The following is a 26,225-nucleotide window of genomic DNA, read 5'->3' on the forward strand; positions in this document are numbered from 1 at the left end:
ATTGGCTCTCAAGTTTGAACAAAGTAACCAATGAATGAAGTGTATATCGTTCCAAGGTCCGACTTGCACATCCAATCAGCGATCTTATGACCGACTCGGGATGTCTTAACATCTGGATGCCAATTATCACTTCATGAGTTGAGATGGATAAGGCTGCAGTGTGTATTGCACACATCCAAGAGTGAACGTTGGGGACTGCACGCATCGAATATCCAGCTATCATGAAGGGCAAACAACGGTCACCGGTATTTGCTGTCATACTGTTATGCTCTTGGCTGTGTTGCTTGTCAGGTATTATACCCCTTTTCTTCGTTCATACTTACTTCGGAGATATAGTCAGAAATATAATGCAGTGTATTTAAGATTAGTATACAAATGAAGCACATGTGCATCCCACACATTATGTTTACCCTCAAGTGAGCTGCATCTCAACTAACATCTTGACCTTATACTAAGACATTACTTGTTTTATAGAATGGTTCTATGAAATATTTTTGATTTACATTTATGGGTACATACTAGCCCGAAAAGAAGCTGTCGCGTTTTTACAGCGACTAGGCTGTCTATACTTAGGGAAATACTAGTCAGCTACATGTAAGACTTGCTCAAAAGCTAAGATGTCCAGACTATGCAGAAGGGTTCGAAACACACTAAACACAAACTTTGAAATATTGTTTACCGCAAATATGTGTCTGAGAACGCTTTGTAACCGATTGCGTACCCGTGACTGTTAAAGGTGGAAGTATCAATAAACGCGATGTTAACTAATGGGCATGATAAAAGCAAGCCACAGTCATGTATCTGAGAAATGATACGTGTCAAGCAGTTGTACGTACCAGTCATTAATGTTACGCAGTCATTGGCAAAAAGTCATAGGCATGTAAGGCAATATGAAGGACTGATCACGTGATGACAAACAGTTACATGACATGTTAGGCGAAATGGAGGATTGGTCACGTGACTGCTCTTAGCAAATCATGGAACCATACCACCATTTTATAAGCTTTCATCTTCTTTAGAAGCTTCTGGTGTGTGTGTATGTGTGTGTGCGTTTGGTTGTATATTTTGTGCGTTTATATATCGTGTACATGTATCGTGCATGCGCCTGAGAGTGTCTGGACTGAATGTCTGGACGATGGGGAGGTGAGGAGGTTAAGAGGGGTGACCGATTCCTTTGTGGAATATAAGTGCGATTATAAAGATGTAGGTTACGTAGATGGTAGAGTATTTGTCGTTTTATTTTATTAAATACATGTAACAGAATCGGTAGAGTCAATACGTAATCACGTGAATGATTTGGTATAAACAATATGCAAAATATTTTCTGTTATTTTAATAGTGTAAAAGGAAATCAAAGCCAACATAAAAACGTGGACTGAGTGAAAACAGGAAGAACTTTTGAATCGACAGCCCGATTTCCCTCAAACTTTTACTGGTATGTTCTTCGTAAGTACACAGAAGGTCATCAATACTAAAATTTAACGATCCGGTGAATAATTGGCGAGAATTTTATGGAAAGTTGTCGATCAAAAAGTAAGAAAAATACAAGATCAAGGACGATGTGAATGGTTAATGTGGTATAGTCTGGGTCATCCCACGAGGCCGACACCCACGAGTCATACGGTCCAAGAGACCCACATTGAAAATAGGTCCCCGAGTCACACAGCCACCGAGTTATACAGCTCCTGACTTCCATTCTATGCTTATAAAACCCATGAGTTTGGCAGTACGAATTAAAAAATGCTCACGCGACCGACACTAGGCAAACAGTGCTCACGAGACAGACACTACGCAAACCAAGTAGTCCATGGGCCAGGCCAGATATTGGTACCACCTGAGGTGGCAAAACCTTTTTGGTGTCATTTTGTTTGTCGGGCATAGATATGCTTATCAAGCTATGATAGCATTTCCAAATGAGTAGCTTAGTAATAATAAATGAATTTTTGACCAATTTGGTCTCGTTGTTATATCCCTGTACTTCTGAATCGAAACTAACCGCTATACAAAGAAGAGCACAGGTGTATGTTCACAGGTGTTCTGTTGTAAACGCGGTGCGCTTAATCTTTATTCAAGGCAGCGAAGGTAATATCCAAAGATTATGATGTCCACAGCGCCTAGTCTTTATTCAAGACGGCAAAGGGAATATCCAAAGCTATGATACAGTGTATATCACTTTATCTAAAAACAACAACAACAACAACAAAAGCGTTCCTCGTGAATTTTACCGTATTTTTCAATTATTTGTCATTTTCCGGTGAAAACGCAACGGTGAAAACGCTAATACCACGCCAATGTCGCTTTATTTCCATCCAACAATGAAAGATAATGCAATAACAATGTACCGGTACACTACAATACATTATAATGAATAATATTGTAAATGAACAGAGTGATTTTTGTTTTAAACTGATGTATTTGCTGAGAGGGTAATATGAAAACAGTTTAGATAATTCATTTTATTAGGAACTTTCGATATGATAACGGGTCATTGTTCTAGATAAAGACTAAGCGCACCGCTTGACAGCTGTGGACATCTTAACCCTTTGGATATTCCCTTCGCTGCCTTGAATAAAGACTAAGCGCACCGCGTTTACGACAGAACACCTGTTGACATACAAAAGACAGTGCTCTTCTTTGTATAGCGGTTAGTTTCGATTCAGAAGTACAGGGATATAAAAACGAGGCCAAATTGGTTAAAAATTCATTTATTACGACTAAGCTACTCATTTGGAAATGCTATCATAGCTTGATAAGCATATCTATGCCCAACAAACAAAATGACACCAAAAAGGTTTTGCCACCTCAGGTGGTACCAATAACCCATTTTTCGAGTCTTGGCCCATAGACTAAAGCGCAGGAGACCGAAACTAGGCATAGAAAGGCCACGAGACCGACATTAGACAAAAAAAGGCCCACGAGACCTACCGGATGAATAGCTCCATCTGTTTGTCAACTACAAGTATGTATCTGTACAGACTGTTGCATTGACGACATAAAGGGGAAAATATCACACTCCCGGTTGAAATTCTCTGAGGTGAAATTGTAACTAAATGGTCAGCGCCATTTCTTCGACAAGGATAAAATTTGTAGGTCTACATGAGTGGCATTAGGGGGCAGTTCTATCGCTTTATCGGGAGCGACATTGTTACTAATTACTTTTTTGTATTTCATGATAACATTTTATACTTGATTGACCCCCCCCCCAAAAAAAAAAAAAAAACACAAAAAACACAAAAAAAACGAACAAACGAACAAACATATTATGGAGGACAAGTCCGATGTAAGTTTCAAGCTTTAATAATGACATCTGTTCAATATGCTTTCCGCATATTTAGCTGAAATACATATATTATACACTATGGACAGGATGTAAGATTTTCCCCTTTTCTATCTTCTTCAAAATAGTTTAGTACGCCCTGTTAGATACTAGTCTGGGTGCCAAAGGCTGAACCTTGTTTTACCGTCCACCCAATGCTTTTTGATGGTTACACCCTATTTCGGGGTTGCTGAATCCGAATCTGCATGATGCAACTCTTGCATCCTTGAGGGTTTTGAGATATTCAAGATGGCCGCCAAAATGGCCGCCCAAACCGGAAATTCCCACGTATTTCCTTTTAAATGGTGAGAAATTGAAAATAATTGATGGTTGTACACTTTTTCGAGGGTGCTGAATCTAAATCTGGATGATGCAACTCTTGCCTCCTTGAGGATTTTGAGATATTCAAGATGGCCGCCAAGATGGCCGCCAAAATCGAAAATTCCTATGTATTTCTTTCTAAATGGTGAGAAATTGAAAACAATTGATGGTTCTAAGCTATTTCGAGGGTGCTGAATCCGAATCTGGCTGATGCGACTCTTCCATCATTGAGGATATTGAGATATTCAAGATGGCCGCTAAAATGGCCGCCAAATTACCCGGAAATTCCTATGTATCTCCTTCTAAATGGTGAGAAGTTCAAAACAATTTATGGTTCTAAGCTATTTCGAGGATGCTGAATCCGAATCTGGCTGATGGGACTCTTCCATGATTGAGGATTTTGAGATATTCAAGATGGCCGCCAAAATGGCCGTCAAAACCGCGGTCAAAACCGGAAATTCCTATGTATTTCAGTGGTGAGTAATTGAAAACAAGTGATAGTTCGAAGCTATTTCGACGGTGCTGAATCCGAATCAGGATGATGCAACTCTTGCATCGTTAAGGGTTCTGAGATATTCAAGATGGCCGCCAAAATGGCCGCCAAAACCGGAAATTCCCCTGTATTTGTAAGGACTCCGCAGACTGATGTGAAGTTAATCCTTTTTGGCTATAAGAGTAATGTTCATTTATGGCCTGCTGGTATTTGGTGTTGAAATTTGTCTTGTATTCTTAGGAGTCTCGGCGCGTACTCTTATGAAACTTGTGGCGTATTCTGATTACGTCACTAGAAATGGTTGCATCCATGACCACTAAGATACCAATATAAGGGTAATTTCAAAAGCACTCCGCGTGATTATGATATTCGTAAGTACTGGACTATCAACTATTACCTTTACATGTTGTCGTTTGTTTGTTTTCTTATTTTTTTTTCTTTTTTTATTGCGCGTTACCTGTGATTTTTCCATCCCCTCGTGTGCACCTATGATATAGTCGCTTGGGCGACAAGACCTTGTATCTGAAATTTTAGTGAAAATGACTTTTTTGAATAAACAGTCAGATAATCAGTTAATGATGTCCTGACCGCAAAAATGAAGCTACCATGGCATGTCAAAGGAAAGGTTCTTTCATTTGTTTTAGTGCTTTGGCTGCCATGTTTGTTTGCTTTTTGTTTTTTGTTTTGTTTTTTCTCTCCTGAACATGTGACATTTTGTAGATACGAGGTTTGTCGCACCATATATACACAGGGCTCGACACTAACGGTGGCCCGGTGGCCCAGGGCCACCAAAAAACGCACGTCGGGCCACCAAAATTTCAGAAATGAAGATTTTGGTGGCCCGATTGGGCTACCAAAATGCCAAGACAAAATGCTAAAGCAAATGTCGGATGTTTACAAATGTCTGCAAATGCTCCCACTTTATCATTTCAAACATAAGTTTTGACCACCTAAATTGGCATCAACTTTTAAACTAATATATAAGCCCATTTGCTAAATCCTACAACTCGGAATAACAGTAAGATGATTGAATTTTCTATTCATTTATTTTAGACATGGGTACCTGTATCACTTCAGTAATACTTAATATCTATTCTTTTTTATGTTTAATAGGACATTTTTAGTTTTTCTTATGTTTTTCTTGATATTTTTTTCTGGCCACCAGATTTTAATTTCGGGCCACCAAAAATAAAAATCAAAAAAAAAAAAAGTTAGTGTGGAGCCCTGATATATATATATATAATATTACATCATATTGAAGAAAAATTTGAAGCAGAACTAGAAAAATGTCCAACTCTTATCTTCAACAATGTCATCAAGACCACCAATATAAACCAATTAACCAATGTGAGTGTTCATGGATGAAACGATTAAAACTGTTCATGGATTAAAACAGGTAATATTGGGAATCTCAGTAAACTTCTTCACATCACTATCACAATGTGATCGAGATGGGTATGTCTTGTCCACTGATTGTTAGTGTTCAAAACATATTCATGATATGTAGATGAAACAGTGTAGTCTTTCAAATATTCAACCGCATCTGTAGTCTTGCAGGATTCATTCCTGGCACAGCTGTATCTTACAAACTCCAGGATATCCGATAAAGCTGGTTTCACTGTGCAGCAAGTCCAAACTGGGATGTACAATATGCGTTGGTTTATCAGCAGAGTATGGTTAGGTTTAGCTTTTGCCATCGACGAAAACCTGAAACGGGTAAAACCATCAATTGTTATCAATTTCTCACCATTCTGACGAGCATTTTGGCGGCTATCTCGAATATCTCCAAACTCAATGATGCAAGGGTGGCATCGTCCAGATTCGCATTCAGCACAGTGATCGAAATAGGGTAGATTCATCAATAAAATTGTTCTATTTATTGCGAAACATTAAAATTGAAATACGTGGAAATTTCCGGTTTTAGCGGCCATTTTGTAATCGGAATAGGATAGAACCATCAATTGTTCTCAATTTTAAACCATTGAGAATGAAATACGTGAGAATTTCCGGTTTTGGCGGCCATTTTGGCGGCCATCTTGAATATCTCAAAATCCTCAACGATGCAGGAATTGCATCATCCAGATTCGGATTCAGCACCATCGAAATAGGGTAAAACCAGAAGGAAATACATCGGAATTTCTGGTTTTAATTGGCGGTTATTTCGGCGGCAACTTTGGCGGCCATCTTGAATATATCAAAACCCCCAAGGATGTAAGAGTTGCATCATCCAGATTCGGATTCAGCACCATCGAAATAGGGTAAAACCATGAATTGTTTTTGATTTCTCACCATTTAAAAGGAAATACATGCGAATTTCCGGTTTTGGCGGTCATTTTGGCGGCCATCTTGAATATCTCAAAACCCTCAAGGATGCAAGAGTTGCATCATCTAGATTCGGATTCAGCACCCTCTAAATAGGGTAAAACCATCAAAAAACATTGGGTGGACGGTAAAACAAGGTTAGGCCCAGAAAGTGGCTTTGGCACCCAGACTATACCTTATTATACCCGTTTTCATCACTTGAACCCGGCCGCTGCAATACAACGGAGTAACAGACTGGTTCCAAATTGTTCAAATTAATGAAATTCTTCCGTCGTGATGCTTTTATTGCAAATGATTGACAAATTGCCCTGCATTGACATTGAATTTGAATATTACGCAGTACCCGCTGCATGCCATAAGGATTACAACCAATACTTGCTGTCGGGCGGAAGCTCGGTGGTCTAGTGGAGATGACGCATGTCCGGAGATCAGGAGGTCATGGGTTCGAATCCTGCTCGAGTATGTACGCCTATGATTTCTTATCATGGCTACTACCAAAACACTGATCAATTCAGTGCTTATTTACGCCGATTCAGGGCAATTTGTCAATCATTTACAATGAAAACATCACGACGAAAGAATTTCATGAATTTGAACAATTTAGAAACAGCTCTGTTGCATTGCAGCGGCCGGGTTCAAGTGATGAAAACTGTTTAGGACCTGAATGGCAGTGATGCATCCTCGATGTAAGGCATGTGTTTGTAATATTCTCCTAAAAACGGTATTTTTTTGAAGGAATAGATTGTTGTTTTCATAGATGCATCTTCTCTCCCTGATTCATAGTTCAGATACCTTGATAGAAGATTACGGTATTTGCTGTGAATGAATAGAAGAAAATCCCCTCCTTCGCTGATGATTACATCCCCCTCCAGATCATGTAAAGCAGGTGTCCACTGCAACATTGACCATAAATGTGAAATACTTTATTGTCAACTTTTTTTTTCACGATTATAGATTATAGGCTACTATAGGCCTCACGCTCCTAATTCAACTCGCGCATTGCCTACAGGGAAGGCAGTACAAAGATGATGTAATGTTATATTTTACCAAAAAATCATTAAAAATCAGTCAAGTGGAAAATTGCCACCTTTGGTAGTGTTTGACATTGCTTGAGGACAGGAGCTTTTGCAGGCTATGAAGAAGTTGAATGAATTTTTATAATGTAATTTGCTATTTTTATCGTTTTTTAGAGTGACTGGGGGACTAGTCTCGTATGGAGGCTCTTAACTTTTTTTAGAGCTGGAAAACATCCCAAAATATGTTGTTTGCTTGATAGTAGAGAAAATTCCCCTTCATCTGCTTCAATTTAAAAAAATTCTATGATTCGATTGATTTTTTTCTGATTTATGGAATATGCTACATTTAACACAGGTTTCTATGGGAGCCCGGAAAAGGAGCGTGAGGCCTATAGCCACACCATGTACAATCACGCACTTCTAATCGGTTTATAAATGGCGCTGTCGGTCTAATGAGCCTCTTTACGTTGTGTAGGTCTCATGGGCTTGGTTTGCGTAGTGTCGTTTTCGTGAACCTTTTTTAGTGTATAGTGCCGGTTTCGTGGGCCTTCTTTGCCTAGTGTCGGTCTCGTGAGACTCTTTTGCGTGTTGAACTCGAGGGCTTCATTTGTCAAGTGTCGAACTCACTGGTTGTGTAACTCGGGGGCCCCGTTGTACTTGTACGTTGTGCAACTCGTGGGCCCCGATGTCGAACTCGTGGCCTGTATTAGTGGGCTGTGTGACTAATAGGCTGTAAAACTCGTGGGCTCTATAACTTGTGAGCTCTATGACTCATGAGTGTCAGTCTCGTGACGTGCACCCGGATCAGGCTCAAGCTAACTTGATCATGGACTGGAGAAACACTCCTTTACCCCCCCCCCCCCTTCGGCTGGTCTTTCCTCTTTTTCTTTCCCTGCAAAATCTGCGATATACATAAACTCTATAATATTATGTTAAAAAGTGGAGGGGCACGGCCTTCCCCCTTTCGCGGGGCTAATTACCGCAGTACAGTACAGTAGTTGAGAAGAACATGCCGAATGAGAGGTGACAGAATATTCCATCTAAATTTTGCAATAAGACAGTTGAATTGAAATTCTAAAATACAAAATATCCCTTTACATGGAAGGGGAGTACCTTCCTCAACACTTGACTCTCTTATGAGTTCTCCTAAATACTGAATATATTTGTGCACCCTCATTAAATTATTTTTCTGAGTACAGCCAAGAATTCGACTGAATTCTCTTGGACTCTTTTACATTCATTCTCAGCAAAGTGATCAACACGAAAGCGTTGGTTGACATCTTAGGCAATATAAAACCTAGCAACTCTTTGATTGAACACCAAAACGAACTCTTTTCGGTTCGTTTAGACTCTTCACATTCTGGTTTGTCTCTTTGTTTTAGGAGTGTTAGCCGAAAACTGCACCTCCCTTGAGTGGGTAACTTTCGCAAACATCATATACGACCCTCCGGCTTCAGCTGGGGCCGACACTTATCCTGAAGGAACGGTAGCAAGGACACAGTGCGACGACAAGTACGCCGTGTTCCCTCGCTCCTCGGCCGAGAGAACATGCGTTGACGGTTCATGGAGCGGTCCTAGGAACACTTGTCGACACATAAGTATAATCAACCATACAACTCTATAATTACGTCTTTCCTTTAATTTCCTATTTCACTGTTCCAGGAATGAAGAATTGTGAGGATGGAACAAAAAATACTCAACTGTGTCCGTGCCGTGGCCAGAAAATCAATATTGTTAGAATAATTATGTCACTTTGGCGTCTGTGCGTCAAAAGTAGTAACCCACTGCCTCAAAGGTCCACAAGGATTTTTAATATCTTGGAGGAATGTTCATTAACATAAGGAGCTGATTCTTTATAAGTTTGCTTGTGGGCTATACATGTATAACGTTGTTCATTTAGCCTAAAAATGTAGGCCAAAACGTTGAAAGGCATTCGCTAAACAATTTTCTTTTCTTTTTCTATTTCAAGCTGATTTTACTTTAGCAATATGCAGATATTTATAACTATGTTTTCACATTTTCTTGTGATTCAAAGCTACAAGCTATCGATCGAGCTCTGGTCAGATTTATGAAACGTATTTTTTGCCGTCGTGGCTCGATGTGGTGTTTAGCAGACTTCTCAGTACGGCAATGCCTACAGCGACTCTCAGAACCCAGTCGAGATGAACTGAAGCCTTTTGTAGTAGTGCTACAAAAGAGTCTAAACCGAAGGCGGTTAGCAGTTAAACGTAATACCAAACGGTTGACTCAGTGTGCAAGATAACATACCATTTTATTCTATAAACAAAGGATATTAACAGCTTATTCACATATTATTTAGGTACAACCCATCACCTTTATCAACAATCGACCAAGGCAATATGAGGCATTTTTGTCGATGATTGAATTATCATTCAATTCTTATCCTGTTTTGTATTAAAAAAATTTTTGTAAATGTCACTTTCTGAATATGTGTATAAATAAAACACCCTGTGTAAGGGAAAAAAAATATATGAGGCATTTTGCCATCAAACGTTGCCCGCAACAACAGAGCAAACATACACCATGGGGTTTTGAAGGGTTGGTAAAGTTTCAGTTGAGATGGGGCTTTATGTTTCCAGCGTTTTTAAGGATAACTATTTTGAGGTGACGAGAATCGTCTTATAGAATATGAAAGAGCAAACAATGTCTAAGCGTAATCTAAATTTAGTTTGATTAAATTTATTTTTTAAACGGCTGAAATATCCAAAACAATCGATCCTAGTAAAAGGTGGGACACATACACATTTGGATGGGATCGCTTTGTTTTACGTTGTTTATTTCACAACTGATTTAAATGAAATAAGCTTTGATTTCCTCTTAGAATTGTATGCTCTTTAATATTTCATAAAGTGGTTTCTGAGTATCTCGCAAAAACAGTTGAAAGCCGAATCCTTATCTCAACCAATACTATATCTTTCTAAGTATCCTATTAAGTATCCCTTTAAGAATACCTCGTTTTCCCTCAATTTAAACAAGAGAGAACACTTGTCAATTCAACGTGATTGCAACTGCACAGAAAAACCATCTACATAGGGACCGCTGTGGAGATAATTCATCGAAAAACTGAGAGAGAGAGACTACGAGGGGGGGGGGGAAGACAATATTATTTGAGCCTTCCACTGGAGAAATATTTGAGCTAACTGTACAAATGCAGCCAAACAAAGAGTGTGACTGCCTCCGGGACAACTCGTACCACGGAGGACTTTCCACTGTTAATTCAAACAACCCTCCTTAGTTGTTATTCACAAGGTCAAATATGAAACAAGGTGACATCCGGTTACCGTGACAAATACTTGTTTATTACGCTAACACACTGATGTTTCCAATATGAAATTCCAGTCAATTCTTCAGTTACGGACTTCCAGTTGGAGCTTCACTTTAGTTAGCGACCTTCGGTTCATATGCACCTTCAGTTCATAACGGACCTTCAGATAACAATCTGAAATATAATACACAAAAACAAAGTTTTACAATTATACGTTTAAAATGTACATGAATAGCTTCATAAAACATTACATGGTTTAACACCATTTTACCTCATTTAAAGTCTAATAACATAATCTACCAATAATCTATGTTATATATCACTAACTTATAATACATATTTCCGTTCACTTTACTCTTTAATCATAAACCAAACTTATCCGTATTTCATAATTTTCTGAATTAACTGTTATATTATAATCAACTAAAACCTCAACTATTTATATTATTCATATACTTTATTAACATTCACTTCCAATATCATCCAAAACTTATTCACTTTTAATCTTTCATAACTTTATCCATATTTTAACTTATTATTAAAATTATTGTTGCATAAATCAACACGGAAATATAAATTCTCAAACTTTTTCCTTATGTATCACTGACCATAACAGAGTATACAAAATAAACTTATTCTATTAACTCAAAATTATTAACTACAACTAATTATTATCTTAAAACATCTATTATAACTTCATAAAACTGTCATATAAAAGCCTAAGCTACAAAACATATACGCCAGCTAACGATTAACCAACTAATGTCAAAACTATTTTGATTGCATTAAATTGTCATCTCCAATCATTATGAATGTGTGTAAATTTGTTTCTACAAAACATCCACTACTTATATCACAGAAATCATGTTACATAATAATGCCTGTCGGTATCAGTACACGGTACTTCTGTACTTCTCTAACAACACTTGTGAGAATATAACTCATTAACCACAGCTATCTACAGCAACAGCAAAAGGGTATAGTACATCCCTACCATTCCGCTATACATTCAACCTCAGGCACAAACACATAATGCTCACAGAATGAGAGAGAGAGTGTGTGTGTGTGTGTGTGTGAGGGGAGAGAGAGGAGAGAAAGAGGAGAGAGAGAGGAGAGAAAGAGGGGAGAGAGAGACCAGTGTGCATGGGGCATCACTGGCTTCTTCTTTGTCTACTCCCATTTGTCTACAAAGATTTGGCAAATCAAATCCTGCTCTGTAAATATTCCTTACAATCTTCTCATTCACTAACATGATTACACACATCATCATAAGCTATAAAACATTGTAAAGAAGATAAGTTCTTACCAAATTCGGGCCTGTTGTTTTCCCACAAAACTTGAACAAACTTGTTAGACTGCTGCAACTTCGCAAGCTTTCACTGGAACTGTGAATACTGTCACTGAACAGCTTGCCACGTCCACCCATAATACTGCATACATGTACAACACACAAATCCCTATTGCTGTACAAAGTGAATGGTGGATTCTTAATACTTTCTCTAAAACAAGGGGGTAATTGTTCAATGTTTACACTAGCCTCCTGGTGTAGGGGTCTTATCTTTCACTGAACACATGTAGTCTGCAAATTTAGACCTGTTTAACACTTACTAGTTTTCAATCCTAGACCCATTTTATAAAACAGAATTACACCAAATTCTCACTGCACACTGCTGCAGTGACAAAGAGTATAGTAAAATTTTCATCAAAAAAGGATGAAAGAAAAGAATTTGTTATATCTTAGGGAAAATGAAAGTGTTTAGCGTCCTTCACCTGCGGGAAAAAAGAAAAAAGACGAGATAAAGACCTTTTTCTTATACTTTTTTACAAGATCCAGCTGCCACGTTTTCCAACACAACCGTGAGCTCGGGCTTAAGTGGTACACTGATGTACTTTTAATCTCTCTAGCCCCTCCCCATTTTTTTTTTCACTCCGTGTAGGCCGGAGGTGTCGAAGAAACAATTTTCTCGTCGAATACTTCGAACGGACCTGCAGCACTGCGTGCTTGAATAAACCTGAAAGGGCGTGTCCTCGGGACCAAATTTGTATCTGTGATGGTGTTTGTGGATGGAGCTGCGTAGCCAATGGTAAGTTCGAAGTAACCCACTCCCCACCCCCCCCCCTAAAAAAAAAGACACTCACACACACACACGCACGCACACACACACACACACACACACACACACACTCAAATACGCACAGATGAGATTGAGATCGAAAGAAGTTTTTTCCCTATCCAGCAGTTCCCTCCCCTTGTATTTTTTACTTATAAAGCACGTTCAAGACCAGTACATTTGCATAATTATCATGGAAGTCACTCTTTCATACATCTAACTTTAAAGTGGACAAAATAACCCCCTCATTCTAGCGTCTAGAGATCTTAAACCCCCTCATTCTAGCGTCTAGGGATCTTAAATTTTTATAAGCCAACTCTTTGTATGCACCTTTTTTCTTCAAGAAAAAGAAGTTGACAGCCAATTTATTTGGCTTATAACTATCTTAGACCCCGTTTACATTGAGCGAAAAGGCCAACGGGGCCAAAAATGACCGCGCATTTGGCCACGCTCTGGAGGTGGTCTGCGGCCGAGCCGCGGCCGAGTCCGGCCTTTTCTCAGTGTAAACGCAAACTGGGCCAAATGCGGTACCAAATTTAGCCTGGTTTCCAGACCCCCTGTCCGTACTATTATTCTCTTCAGGATGTTAACGCCCTCAACGTCGAAAACTAGTAGGCCCCTATAGTTTAAGGTGGTTTTGTCCTGAAAAACCAGGGAGATATTTTGATTTGAAAGGCATTATCAAGCCAAGGAGGCCGCCGCGGAGTCCAGTTGGCAAAGGGTCTGGAAACCAGACTATACCAAATTGCGTTTGTTTACAAGCAGAGCGCCACTACGAAAAAATATTGAGAGGTTTGAATTAAAAGCCCGGGCCGAGCCCGGCAGAGTAAACGGAAAAAAGTGCGGGGCTTGGCCGCGGCTCGGCCCAGCCCCGCACTGTAAACGGGGTCTAACTGTCGGTCGAACCAAGGAGGTTCAAGAGAATGGAGTCACAACTGTCTTCTTTCCTTTGGTAGATGTTCGATGCCGCCGCTCAGAAATATTTGAAGCATGTGCCAAACAGGATCCGCCACGCAGATAGGAAGACAATTGACTCGTGTCTCATTGCATAATCACCAGCCACTTTCTAAGGAAGATATGTCTTTGTGATGGTAATTACTTTTCGCTATCCCTTCTTATACAAGGTAGGTGGTACAGACACGAGGATGTGCGAATAGAAATTGCGCAACTAAAATGCTGAAATAAAGATGAAAATTACTCGACTGGGCATACCCGGGCACTAATCTGATATATCTATCAATAAAGAATTATAGTTGGAGATTATTCCATATTAGTTTCATTTGTGGAAATTAAGCGGAGAAGTGATAAAAGCGGCTTTCCAGGATGGTACAGTTTTAAACATTTTCACATGATACAGCTCTGATTTACACTTTTGCCCAAATTTCTGGACGGAATTGACTTTTGCTTTACATGCTTTATCATTACGTAAAATTTCATTTCATTTAATAAATAAATAAGCAAAATATGGCCAACATTATGATAACGTTCAAAATGAATCTCCAGATTGCTCAGCAAGACGGCGGCTTGGAACATCGATCATCAAAGACACAAGTGCACCTGTGGAATTCTTTTGTACATCAATAGAAATCTGACAACTGTTTGAATAATCGCAGCCAGTTGGAACTCCAACGTATTAAACCTCCTTGGTCGAACACTCCTTGTCAATCCCAAAGTAGGCTATGCTGTCCATACTTGATGCGACCTATCGGCGGTTTAAGAGATGGACTCCCACCTGTTTATAATTGATCAATAACCTGTTAGTTTTCTATGGATGGACAAAGGAATTCCACTGGTGCATTTGTGCCTTTGACGTTTGATGCTTGAAGCCGTCGTCTTCCAGAGCAATCTGAAGATTCATTTTAACGCTAAAAAGATATCGAGTATTTGCTGCTCGATCATCAAATGGAACAAAATTTCCCCAATGATAAAGCATATAAAAGAAAAATTAATCCCGTCCAAAAATATGTGCAAAAGTGTAAATCTGAGCTGTATGTTGTAGAAATGTTTGATATTCAACCCTCATAGAAAGCCGGATTCATCACTTCTCCAATTATTTGCGACAAATGAGGCTATGGTATTATCTCCAAATATAGTTCTTTATGAATAGGTACATCAGATTAGTGTCCAGATGTGTCCAGTCGAGTGATTTTGATATTTATTTCTGCAATATCTCAGCAATTTCTATTCGTGCACACCCGTATCTTTACAATTCTCTACCGCCCAACGTTTGTGAGTAGGGATAGCGAAAAGTAATTACCATCATAAAGACATATCTTCCTTAAAGGGAAGATAAACCCCAAGAGCAATGTGGATTGAGTGAAAGCAGCAACATTAATAGAACACATCAGTGAAAGTTTGAAGAAAATCGGACAATCGATGCAAATGTTATGAATTTTTAAAGTTTTGATGTTGGAACCGCTGGATGAGGAGACTACTAGAGGTTATGACGTATGAGTGGACAACAATACCAAGAAAATATAAAGAAAATTCTGGAAAAATCAATTTTTCATGAAAATTACAAATTCCATCAACTTGATATTGACATAAGTTAAGGGTAGCAATTATTCCCCCTGCTTTCTGAAAGCGGTTGGTCCATTGCTCTTTCATAATTCTAGAAAAGTGAATTTTTGTTGAATTTCCTTTATATTTTCTTTGTATTGTTGTCCACTCATACGTCATATCCGCTAGTAGTCTCCTCATCCAGCGGTTCCAACGCCAAAACTTTAATTCATAACTTTTGCATCGATTGTCCGATTTTCCTCAAACTTTCACTAATGGGTTCTACTAATGTTGCTGCTTTCACTCAATCCACATTGTTCTTTGGGTTTACCTTCCCTTTAAAGAATGGCTGGTCATTATGCAATGAGACGTGCATCCATTAGCTTCCTATATGTGGGGCAGATCGAGTTGACACATAGTTCTATTTTTTTTTTTTTAGTGGAGGCTACGATCGTTGGATCAAAATGAACACGGCTGTTGTTTCTCCATCTCTCGAATCTCCTTGATGTGACGTCATTGACAGAACTCAAGACGTAATTCGTTGTATAGGCAGTGTACAAGTAGAGTTGCCTACACAACGAGTCGTATGAGGGGTTGTAAAATGATAATTTTGATAACTTGATTACATTTATGTGTTACATTTGATAGCCGACCAAAAGCATGATTACCGTAATTCTGTTATGATGCACATTAGGACTAAGTTGTTTTGTAATTACTTGTTTTTTATTAGCCTGTGATATTTGACATTTGCATTTTTAGAACTTAAATCAGGGACGCAGGGAGGTGAGAAGAAAAACACCTCCCTAAACGATCAGGTGTGCACTTTTCGATAAACATTTGGAAAATTTTGTATGAAAAAAAAAAGAAAAATAAATATCCAAGGGTCCTTTAATACAGAAATCAAACGTTCATTAATCAGAGAAATCGAACCGATATTTGTAAAATCATATTCGTACAAAATGGGAAAAAAAGTTCTTCTGCATCACATTTTTTTCTTATTTTTACTTTTACTTTTAGTTCAAGATAAATAGAAGTGATGTGCTCCATAACCTAAACCAAATTTCAATCACCATAAATAATTTTTTTGGGGGACATCGTAATCCAGTAACAAATATTCTATGCCTGTAGACAATTCATGGTGATCACTATGTTGGCCCATAATGGTGTAATCAGCAAGTTATGGATCAGTGTTAAAAAAAAGAGCTTCTCCTCCCACCTCTTCAGAGAGAGTTTCCTATAAAGTCGGGTGGTATTGAGGACAACAGATAATTTAGGAGATATGTTGATTTGAAAGGCATTATGAAGCCAAGGAGGACAAGACATGGACACGAATGACATACTACTCTTAAATGCTCTCGTTTCAAACATATAATCATGATTGAAATCTTATTTATGTTATTTCTATTTCCCCCTTATTTCGGTATATTCCAATCCCTTGTCAATTTTTTTTTCTATGACAGTTTGTCCCTAAGAACAATAAATGACACAGTTTAATTAGACAAAGATAGACAATTTCTCACTTCATTAGCGTCAGTGTCAGGAATTGAAAGTGTCATTGTTATTTCCCCTTACATTTGTCAGAGAACTGCACGGCCCTGTCTATTGAAAATGGACACCTGTTGCATTACGAAGTCGGTGACATCATTTCTCATGGAAGCATTGTGGAATATGGTTGCGATGACGGTTACGAGGGCGCCCCATCAGGCCGCGTGGAATGTAGGCGTGGCAACCTCCTCCCGGAAGTCCCCACTTGTTCGCCAGGTGAGACCGATGTTCTAACGTCTCAAGCAAAATGTTTTGGGTTTCTTGTGGTTGGTCTTTTCCCCTTACCGACGTTAATTCCTGGTAAAAAGTTCGTTTGTTTCGTTTATTCATTCCAATAAAAGATCAGTAGTTGTTGTTGTGTTTTAAAGAATAAAGAGAGGGAAAATGGTGCCCTATACAACAAATTATTTGCCCCGGACGATACTGACATAAATCAAACAGAATAAATCTTACAGGTACCAAACAAGAATGTTAGATACACCATAATCATGATGTATCCACGAGGGAGCTCATAGCGTCTCCACGATGGAGCTCATCCGAATTAACTCAAGAAACGAGCTTATGCAAATATTAATAATTCGAGTAGTATCATTCAGCACCAAAAGTAAAAGTAATGTCTCAAAAAAGAGCTCATAAAAAAGAATACTATAAGATAATATCTATGTTGATGAATTACCAAACTTCCTTCACTCAAACTCGAATAACTATCCAATACACGCGCGAGTGTACCAAACACTAACACCAACATATGTGTGTGTGTGTGTGCGGTATGTGTATGATATGGTGTATACATATATCTTGATCATAATCATTTCAATTTCAATTCATTTTCATATTTCTCGATGAAAAAATACATCAAATATAACAAAATTAAATGAAATACATGATATCCAGCTAGGAGACATACATGTGTAGAATATTGCAAATATATAAAACATAAGTTTGGAATCTGTGAATGGATGCTTAAAGAAATATGAAAGAACCTACTTAAAAGCGAGCTTGTTGAGCGTAGGTCCAAGTTAAAATCGAGTTAAAGATTTAGATGGGGATTAATCAATTACGTGAACAGAAACATAATTCAAAAAGTATATGTTATACTTTCATGTAATTTATAATCTCAGCGTGACCATTCTAAATTGCTGAATCAATTAAGCGTGATTTTAACAGGTGGCTGCATGCCGAACTCTACGACAAATGGTCATTACCAAGTAGCTCTCCCAGAGCGAGAGGATTTTCGGAATACGTCAGCAATGGGCTACACCAATGGAAGCGAGATTACCGTCCGAGTGATATGTGATACCGGTTTCCGTCCTGAGAATGATCGATATGCCACGTGTGTGAATGGGACCTGGTCCGTCATGTGGCCTACATGTGGTAAGTGAACTTTTACTTTTGCGACAGAGCTACTCAGTATGTAGATCATAACAGTTGTGGTACGTACAGAGACCGTTGACCCTTGAGCACGCTGAAGGGAGATTGTTTTTTTTTTTTTCAGTGTATTTTTTTTTCTTTAGTAGTTAGCAACATGATTATCATATTCTGGCAATTGAAGCATACTTACTGAAATACAATATATCTACTCGCCAAGAAACAAACAAAGATAAAAGGACCTCAGAGGTACATTTTACAACTGTATAGTAATATATAACAGTATCATGATAATATGAATGTAATGTTGATAATAATAATGATAATAATAATAATAGTAATAATAATAATAATAATGATAATAATAATAATAAAAGTAATATAAATATAATAGTATTGCTAATGCATTGTATGTATATAAGCTTCTGCTTGGGCGAGTCGTGAGGGAAGATGTCATCATCAGGAAGGTGGGAAAGAGATTACTCCTTCTCTTTCTCTTATGTTGGCCCTCTCTATATTCGTTGAGACCATAGTATAGCGCCATCAAGAGCAGCCCTCACTCCGGCCAGCTTTTTTTTTTTTTTTTTTTTTTCTTTTTTTTTTTTTTTTTTTTTTAGACGGCACAGATTGGGGCATGGCGCGTATGAAACCTATGGGAAACAGGTTGGGTTAAGGTCAGGATTTAGGGTTAGGGTTAGGGTTAGGGTTAGGGTTTGATGGTTAGGGTTAGGGCTAGGGTTTGAGGGAATAGGGTTAGGATTAGGGTTAGGGTCCCCAATCTGTGCCGTCTAAAAAAACACGCCTCCGGCCATGCCAGGGTGCGCCTTTTTTTTTTCCGTAACCAAGCGAGATATCATCTCAGTCATGACTATTTATTACGCGCAGCCACAAATATACCATTCTCCTCGGCTAGAGTGGGAGTCTTTTATGAATATTTATTACGCAGGACGCAAAGCCCCTGCAACTGATTATGAGTATGATACAGTGTATAATGCGCGCGCGAGCGTCTGTGTGTGTGTGTGTGTGTGTGTGTATGTACGCGTGTGAACCGTCTGTGCACAGTAGCTCTCTGCCCCCAAAATGTACGGAGCTGAGATGAGTTCTATGGTCGGTATGTGAAGAACTGAGGACTATTGATTTGTTATACTTATTAGAATTTCCAAAATTCACCGCAAGAACTGATCACCAGTCGCTCGTAAGTTGTTCGTAACTTTACGAACAGCTTCATAAAACAACCCCAGGACCCTGGACTTCTCAACAATGACGCCGTGCCAGAATACATCCTAACAAAGGCTTGACATTGGTGAAATGAACAAAATTCATGAAAATAAAGGAAATATTACCTGTTTCTTTCTCTATTTTCCTTAATTTTTAAATTTGATTTGATTTCTGAATTTCTTTTTCATACATAAATAAAATACAAAGTCAATTGAATTCACGAACTAATTAAGCGCAGTTTAATTTGAACCTGACAGTTAAAACATATAAATGATAAATTCAAAATGTTCAACATCTTTTATAACACAATACAAAATGAAAACAAACAGGCATTATTTCATGCATATATTTATGCAAACGTAGGATCCTGTGTGTTTGTCGTTCAAAGACAAATTGAGCAATTCTAAATATAACAGAATTCTCGGTATCTCCAATAGCAAGGATGCTGTGCGCAGAGCAGCGTTTTAGATGCATTTTCGGATTGCTCACGGGACAAACTTGCCCCGGTTTAGGCGGCAAACACACTCAGACCACACTCTGTCTTTATCCATGACAGTATTTTGTTGTTGTTGTTGTTGAAAATTTCTTCACTTTCCATCGTGTGAACAGCACATTGAAGCCTTGCAGTAGTGAACCATGACTTTAGTGACCGCAAATCAGTAAAATTTAGAAACTTTCAACTCTTTTAAACTGAATTATAGCCAAGAAAAAAAAAAAAGGTAACAACAGAAAAGCAGTCAAATAACTCCATTGAATCGTATGGGAACTGCGACTCGCGTGAGACAACCGGAAGCGAACAAGGGCACCGAGGAAACCCACAGTGCATCTGTGACAGCGCTTTTCAGCGTGCGCAGAAGTTTTCTGCGCATTGGCGATACATGTGCCGAGAATCTTAGGAAAGCCAACATCATAATCAACCGCTTGACGAGGACAATCTCGTGCAGAAATGATTGTCTAAACAATGCGACAAAGTAAAAACATAACATTCAAATGACCAGTCACTGAGTGGCGATAAAGGGAGAGAAAGGGAAGAATAAGGAGGGAAAAATAAGAAAAAAAAAGGTGCAGCAGTGCAATGTGCAAAATGTGAAGTGCTTGCTTGGAAATGAATTGTAGGCATGCTATGGTACTATTGATAGGCTAAATGTTAGACCGATCGATCGTTGGAGGGTTTGATAACTGTTAATAGCTTCACAGTGATACTGACACTGACACAAGAATAAATGCAGAAGAGGTTCAAATTCATGAGATTAACAAGATTGGTCAAGAACGAATTATTGGTAGAATACAGCACATCATAAAATCATGCTCCATTAAAAAAATACAAGAACTCCAATTAAATTTTACATTTATTAAGTAGGACCCTATAGGGCCGACAAGGCAGGGGGGTTATAATATTTACGTTCACTATCACAGCGCATAACAAATGGATGGCCTATTAATGAAAAAAAAAATTGCCCAAGAAACTTCTTTGTGACACCTAAGCTTATTCTATTGTTTCGTACAATGCTGTTCACTTAATCAGGGCATTGCAGCTGTAGCTCTCATGATTAATTCAATTTCCTGTAATGAAATTACTTGTTGTTCCAAATATTAGGAAATCATGGAAGATCGGTCGATTGCACAGATGAAATCAGTTGCCTCGTATCCGATATTCTAAAGAACATGTCGAATCTTGATTGTTTCAAAGCTGCTCTCCAGAAGCTATTGCTCTTTACTTTGTTCTAGAAGCATTACTGAAATGTTCGAAATATCCATCTAACCGTATGTATGAGAAACTGTGTTCTATGTAATCTCCTCATCCTTCTTCTCTGTTTCTTCCATCTAATCAGTAAAATGATGTAATAATTTTTCATGTAAGATGATACGTGTGGCACAATTGTCAATTGTGTATTGTCAAGTCCTTCATGTTGTTGTTTGTAGTTGATATAATATTTTGCGTTACTTTCACAGATCGAATTTTAAGACGCTCGCCTTAACACTTTGTATTGGTCTATGTGTCATTTCACCCTCCATTGCCAATTAGCAGATAATAGAATCGAAAGAGATTTGAAATGTATCATGATAATAATCCATTAAGGTTCAACACGGCCCTGTATCAGTAAATGTACCACTAGTTGCGACCAAGTAGATCTGTATTTGTCGATCTCCCGTTTATATGTATAAAAAAAAATAAATCAAATTTATGTCCATGGTTACTCAAATAAAAAGTCCAGAACTAGACTACACTCTGGTTGACTCCGATTACTGAATATTGGGGTTGACATAGAACAACCCTACAGACAGCTCATAGTGCCCTATAGCGTGTTCACATGGTCGGCTATGTGATGTTGCTCGAAGGGGCACAGAACATGAGAGAGTGTGAAGGCAATTTACTTTATTATAAAAGTCTAATCGGTCCTCCTCTGCCTCCTAAAGTACCAGACAGTGTAACGTCTTGTAAAGAAAAAACAGCAGCTAACTTCTTATGAGGGCTGAAAGAAATCCACGGGGATTATGACATTTCATTAGTTTCGTCCTGGTGTATTTTTAGCTCAAATTTAACTCTTGCTGGAATTCATAGGTATAAGAAAGGTTCTCAGAATACTTGACCATAATATAGGTTCTAATGGACAATCAAATTGACGTTATAATGTTGAAGTTATCAATGCAGTTTCTGCTGCTACTTGTATATTATCTCCTTTTTCTTTTCAATTTCTGGTCCAAATTGCATGTCACAATTTACGCCGGTAGGAACGTACATTGTGAAAGGACTACATAACCACTTGTACCAGGTCCCGTCTGTAGATGGATTCACTAATGAAAGTTGTGATGCGGGTTACTGCGGTCAGTCACCTTGCTTGACAACATGCTATAACAAGATTTGGTCTCAACCATGGCCCACCTAGCAAGACAGGCCGGATATTCACACTTCCCCTCGATATCAAATAGAGATAAAATTTATAAAGAAATATTTATATATTTCAAGTTTCAAGTTTTCAAGTTTATTTATTGCATATTTCCATTTCTCAGTGATGGGATTACAAAATGATTGACAATAAAACAAAAGTACAAAACATATACAACCATATCTTATGTTTGAAGAAAAAAAAAGACAAACAAACATTACGCACAAATATAAATGGTCATTTTCATCTGAGGATATCACAAATAAATGTCAGAAATATGATGGGGCCTACATAAAAGCAAAGATGCTTGTAAAAACTGTAGGTTCCCGAGTTTATAGGCGTGAAATTATACGGAGAACGGACATGTTCATCTCGACCAACTTAAATTGTACCAGTGCAAAATCAGTATTAAAAACGAACTATCGAACCACATGAATACTTTAGTATCGCTTAAACGAGACTGTACATATTTCGCCGTGTTTACACACACACACACAAAAAGTGCTATAACGGTATCGTCAAATAACTTGGAGCTGCAGACAAAGACAAAAGACTGGGGGTATTAAAAAAATGTTGCTAAGAGCCGGGTAGTGTGTATCCACTAAGTAATAGCCGTTTTAGTTTGCGTTTGAAGGTGAATAAGGATAAGGAAGAAGTAATATCTTGAGGGAGGTCATTCCAGTATCTGGGTCCAGTAAACATAATTGTTTTCTTTGCAAAAATAGTGCGAGTACGGGGAAGGTGATAAGCGTCACTCTGACGAGTGGGGTAGCAATGAATAGAGCGATTTCTTTTGAACATGTGAATAAAAACGGATGGTAACTCATTAGTTGTTAGTTTATACATGAAAATTCCAAGATTATAATGAAATAGGTCTGGAATTTTCAGAATTCTGTTTTGATGAAAAAAACAGTTGGTATGAGCAAAATATCCGGCGTGGTTTATAATTCTTATTGCACGCTTTTGAATACGAAGAAGGGAATCTAATAGTAAATTGATTGCATTTCCCCACGCCAAAATTCCATAATTAAAGTGTGGAGATATTAAAGAAGAATATATACTCTGCAAAATATAAACAGGGAACAAATGTTTAAGCTTGTTTAAAATTCCAATATTTCTGGACAAAATTTTACTTACAAAATTAATATGAGTTTTCCAAGATAATTCTCGGTCAATCCAAAGCCCTAAAAACTTTGCGTTATTGACCTGCGTTAAACATATATCATTTATTTTGATCTCATGTGGGACAACATTCAAAGAATTACTGAATACCATATAATAAGTTTTTTCTATATTCAGGGATAATTTGTTGGCATAAATCCAGGATTGCACAGACCTAAGCTCAGTATTCATCATATCAATTAATGTATTAGGGTCTCGATGAGAACAAAACAAACTTGTGTCATCAGCAAAACAAATAAATGATAAAATTGGCGATGATTTTTGAAGGTCATTTATGTATAAAATAAATAAAAGTGGGCCCAAGAGGGAGCCCTGTGGGACTCCACATGAAATAAGTTTTAACTGCGAATCATAGCCGTTAATGTTAACAAATTGCTTTCTATCAGTTAAGTAACTCTTAAACCATTCGAGAGGTGGCCCGCGAATTCCATAATGATACAGTTTAGAAAATAAAATTTCGTGATCTATCGTATCAAAAGCTTTAGAGAAACCAAGAAAAACTCCAATTGTATGCTCAAAATTATCTATAGCATGAGCTACCTTGTCTATAAAAGTGAGTAAAGCATGGGTTGTATTATAATGTTTTCTGAAACCAAACTGAGAATCTGATAAAATATTATGATTTGTGAGAAATTTCAATAATCGCGTGTAAACTAACCTTTCAAGGATTTTAGAGATCGAAGTCAATAGAGAAATTGGTCGGTAATTATTCACCAAATCTTTCTGTCCCTTCTTAAAGATAGGGACAACTTTTGCAACTTTCATTTTATTGGGGACTTTACCATTAACTAGAGATTGATTAAAAATGTATGTTAAAGGAGAAATGATTTGATTCAAAACATTTTTTAAAAGAAAATTTGTAATTCCATCATATCCTGAACTTTTTTTATCGTTTAGATTCTTGACGATATCAACAATTTCTTCTTCAACAATAGGTTCAAAAAATATTGATTGAGGATTCCTATTACCTAAATATCTATGATATTCAGTTGGGGATTTCGGGATTTTACTGGCAAGATGTGGACCAAGACTTGCGAAATAATTATTAAAAGATTCCGCCATGCTAACCGGATCGTTAATCTGCCGGCCGTCCGCCGAAATATATTTGGGAAGATCAGTATTGGTTTTGTATTTGAGTGTCTCGTTAATCACCTTCCACGTACTCTTCACATCGTGTTTATATTTAACAAACTGTCGCGAAAAATAATTCCGCTTAGCAACACGTATTAAGGATGTCAATATATTCCGATATCGAGTATATCTTGATTTATTTTGAGGGCATGGATCTTTGCGATATTTATGAAAAAGACTATTCTTGCGGTTAATGGACCTGAGTAGAGATTTTGTTACCCATGGTTGTCGAGGTACTTTTTTATAATTTGAATGGTGAGGTCTTTGAAGAGGAACACTAGATTCATAGTTAGTGGTCAAAATATTCATAAAATTTTCAAATGCTAAATCAGTATCGCTTTGAGAGTATACAGTGGACCAATCTTCTGAACTTAATTTCTCCCTAAGTTTATTAAGGTTAGATTCAGACATTACACGAATACCCGGATTGTGGGTGTGAGAAACATTAGCAGTCATAAAATTTGACACAAGGGCATAGATTGGAAAATGATCAGTGACGTCAGAAACTATTATGCCAGATGTGATGTCAGAAAATAAGTCATTTACAAAAATGTTATCAATAAGAGTAGACACATCATCGGTTATTCGAGTCGGTTTTCTTGTAAGGGGAATGAATGATTTCGACAACATAAGGTTCAGAAAATCTGCGCACATAAGATTATCGTTGTAATTAAGAAGATTGAGGTTAAAGTCACCCATGACAAAACATGTCTTACTATCAAAATAACTGCTTGAAATAAGGCCGCAAAATGACTCTAAAAATTCAGCAGGGTTTGAGCTGGGTGGTCGATAAATCTCCCCAATTATAATATTACCTTTATTTAAGGTTTTGACCTCAATAAATACACTCTCAAAAACTTCTGACATCACGCTATATTTTTCCAAAAAAACACAATCTAAATTCTGTGACACATAAAATCCGACTCCTCCTCCTTTCTTCCATGTTCTATTATTTGTTATGAGTCTAAAGCCGTCTATTGTAAGCAGCGAAGAGGGTGATGTCTCCTTTAATATTTATAGCGTAATGTGTTTTCTAGGGATCTTTTTCTGCATGAGAATTAAGTGTGACGACAACAACAACCAAAACAAATTAAGCTCATGGCTGCAAAGAATGTTGCAATATATAGGTGTTAAAAATAAATGACTTTATACGGACATCTGATTGGTGTATGCAGTGTGGACACGGTACAGCAATGATTGTTTTTGCAGTGCTTTATCTGATAGAAATGAAATGATATTTGCCGTCTATTCTACTCTACCGAGGTCCTTGAAATACCCAAAATAAGCAATAACAAACACCAAACAAGGAAAAAGCGGCAGAAGGAGCAAATACAAAATTCGACGGATTAAAAGATTTTGCACAAGGCCGACTTAAAGTTTAAAAGCTCTCGTCCTCCCATTTATTTCTTTCGGTGACGAGAAAGCAACATCTCGTAGTCATTTTCTCTCATTTGAACGGGTAGTAGAGTTTATGATATGAATGAATGAATGAATTGCTTTATTGTCCATGAAGGATATTCTCTTTTCAC

General features: G+C 37.8%; 1 protein-coding gene across 1 annotated transcript in view; it reads left to right on the forward strand.

Moving 5' to 3' along the window:
- LOC140229596 (complement factor H-like) overlaps window positions 1-26,225 on the forward strand; it is a 166,203-nt gene that overhangs the window by 18,499 nt on the left and 121,479 nt on the right. Inside the window, 3 exon segments of the mRNA XM_072309841.1 lie at window positions 8,851-9,066; window positions 16,946-17,125; window positions 18,077-18,287. Coding sequence (XP_072165942.1) covers window positions 8,851-9,066; window positions 16,946-17,125; window positions 18,077-18,287 — 607 coding nt within the window.

Source organism: Diadema setosum, chromosome 6 (assembly GCF_964275005.1).
Source record: "Diadema setosum chromosome 6, eeDiaSeto1, whole genome shotgun sequence".
In the NCBI taxonomy this organism is placed as follows: domain Eukaryota; kingdom Metazoa; phylum Echinodermata; class Echinoidea; order Diadematoida; family Diadematidae; genus Diadema; species Diadema setosum.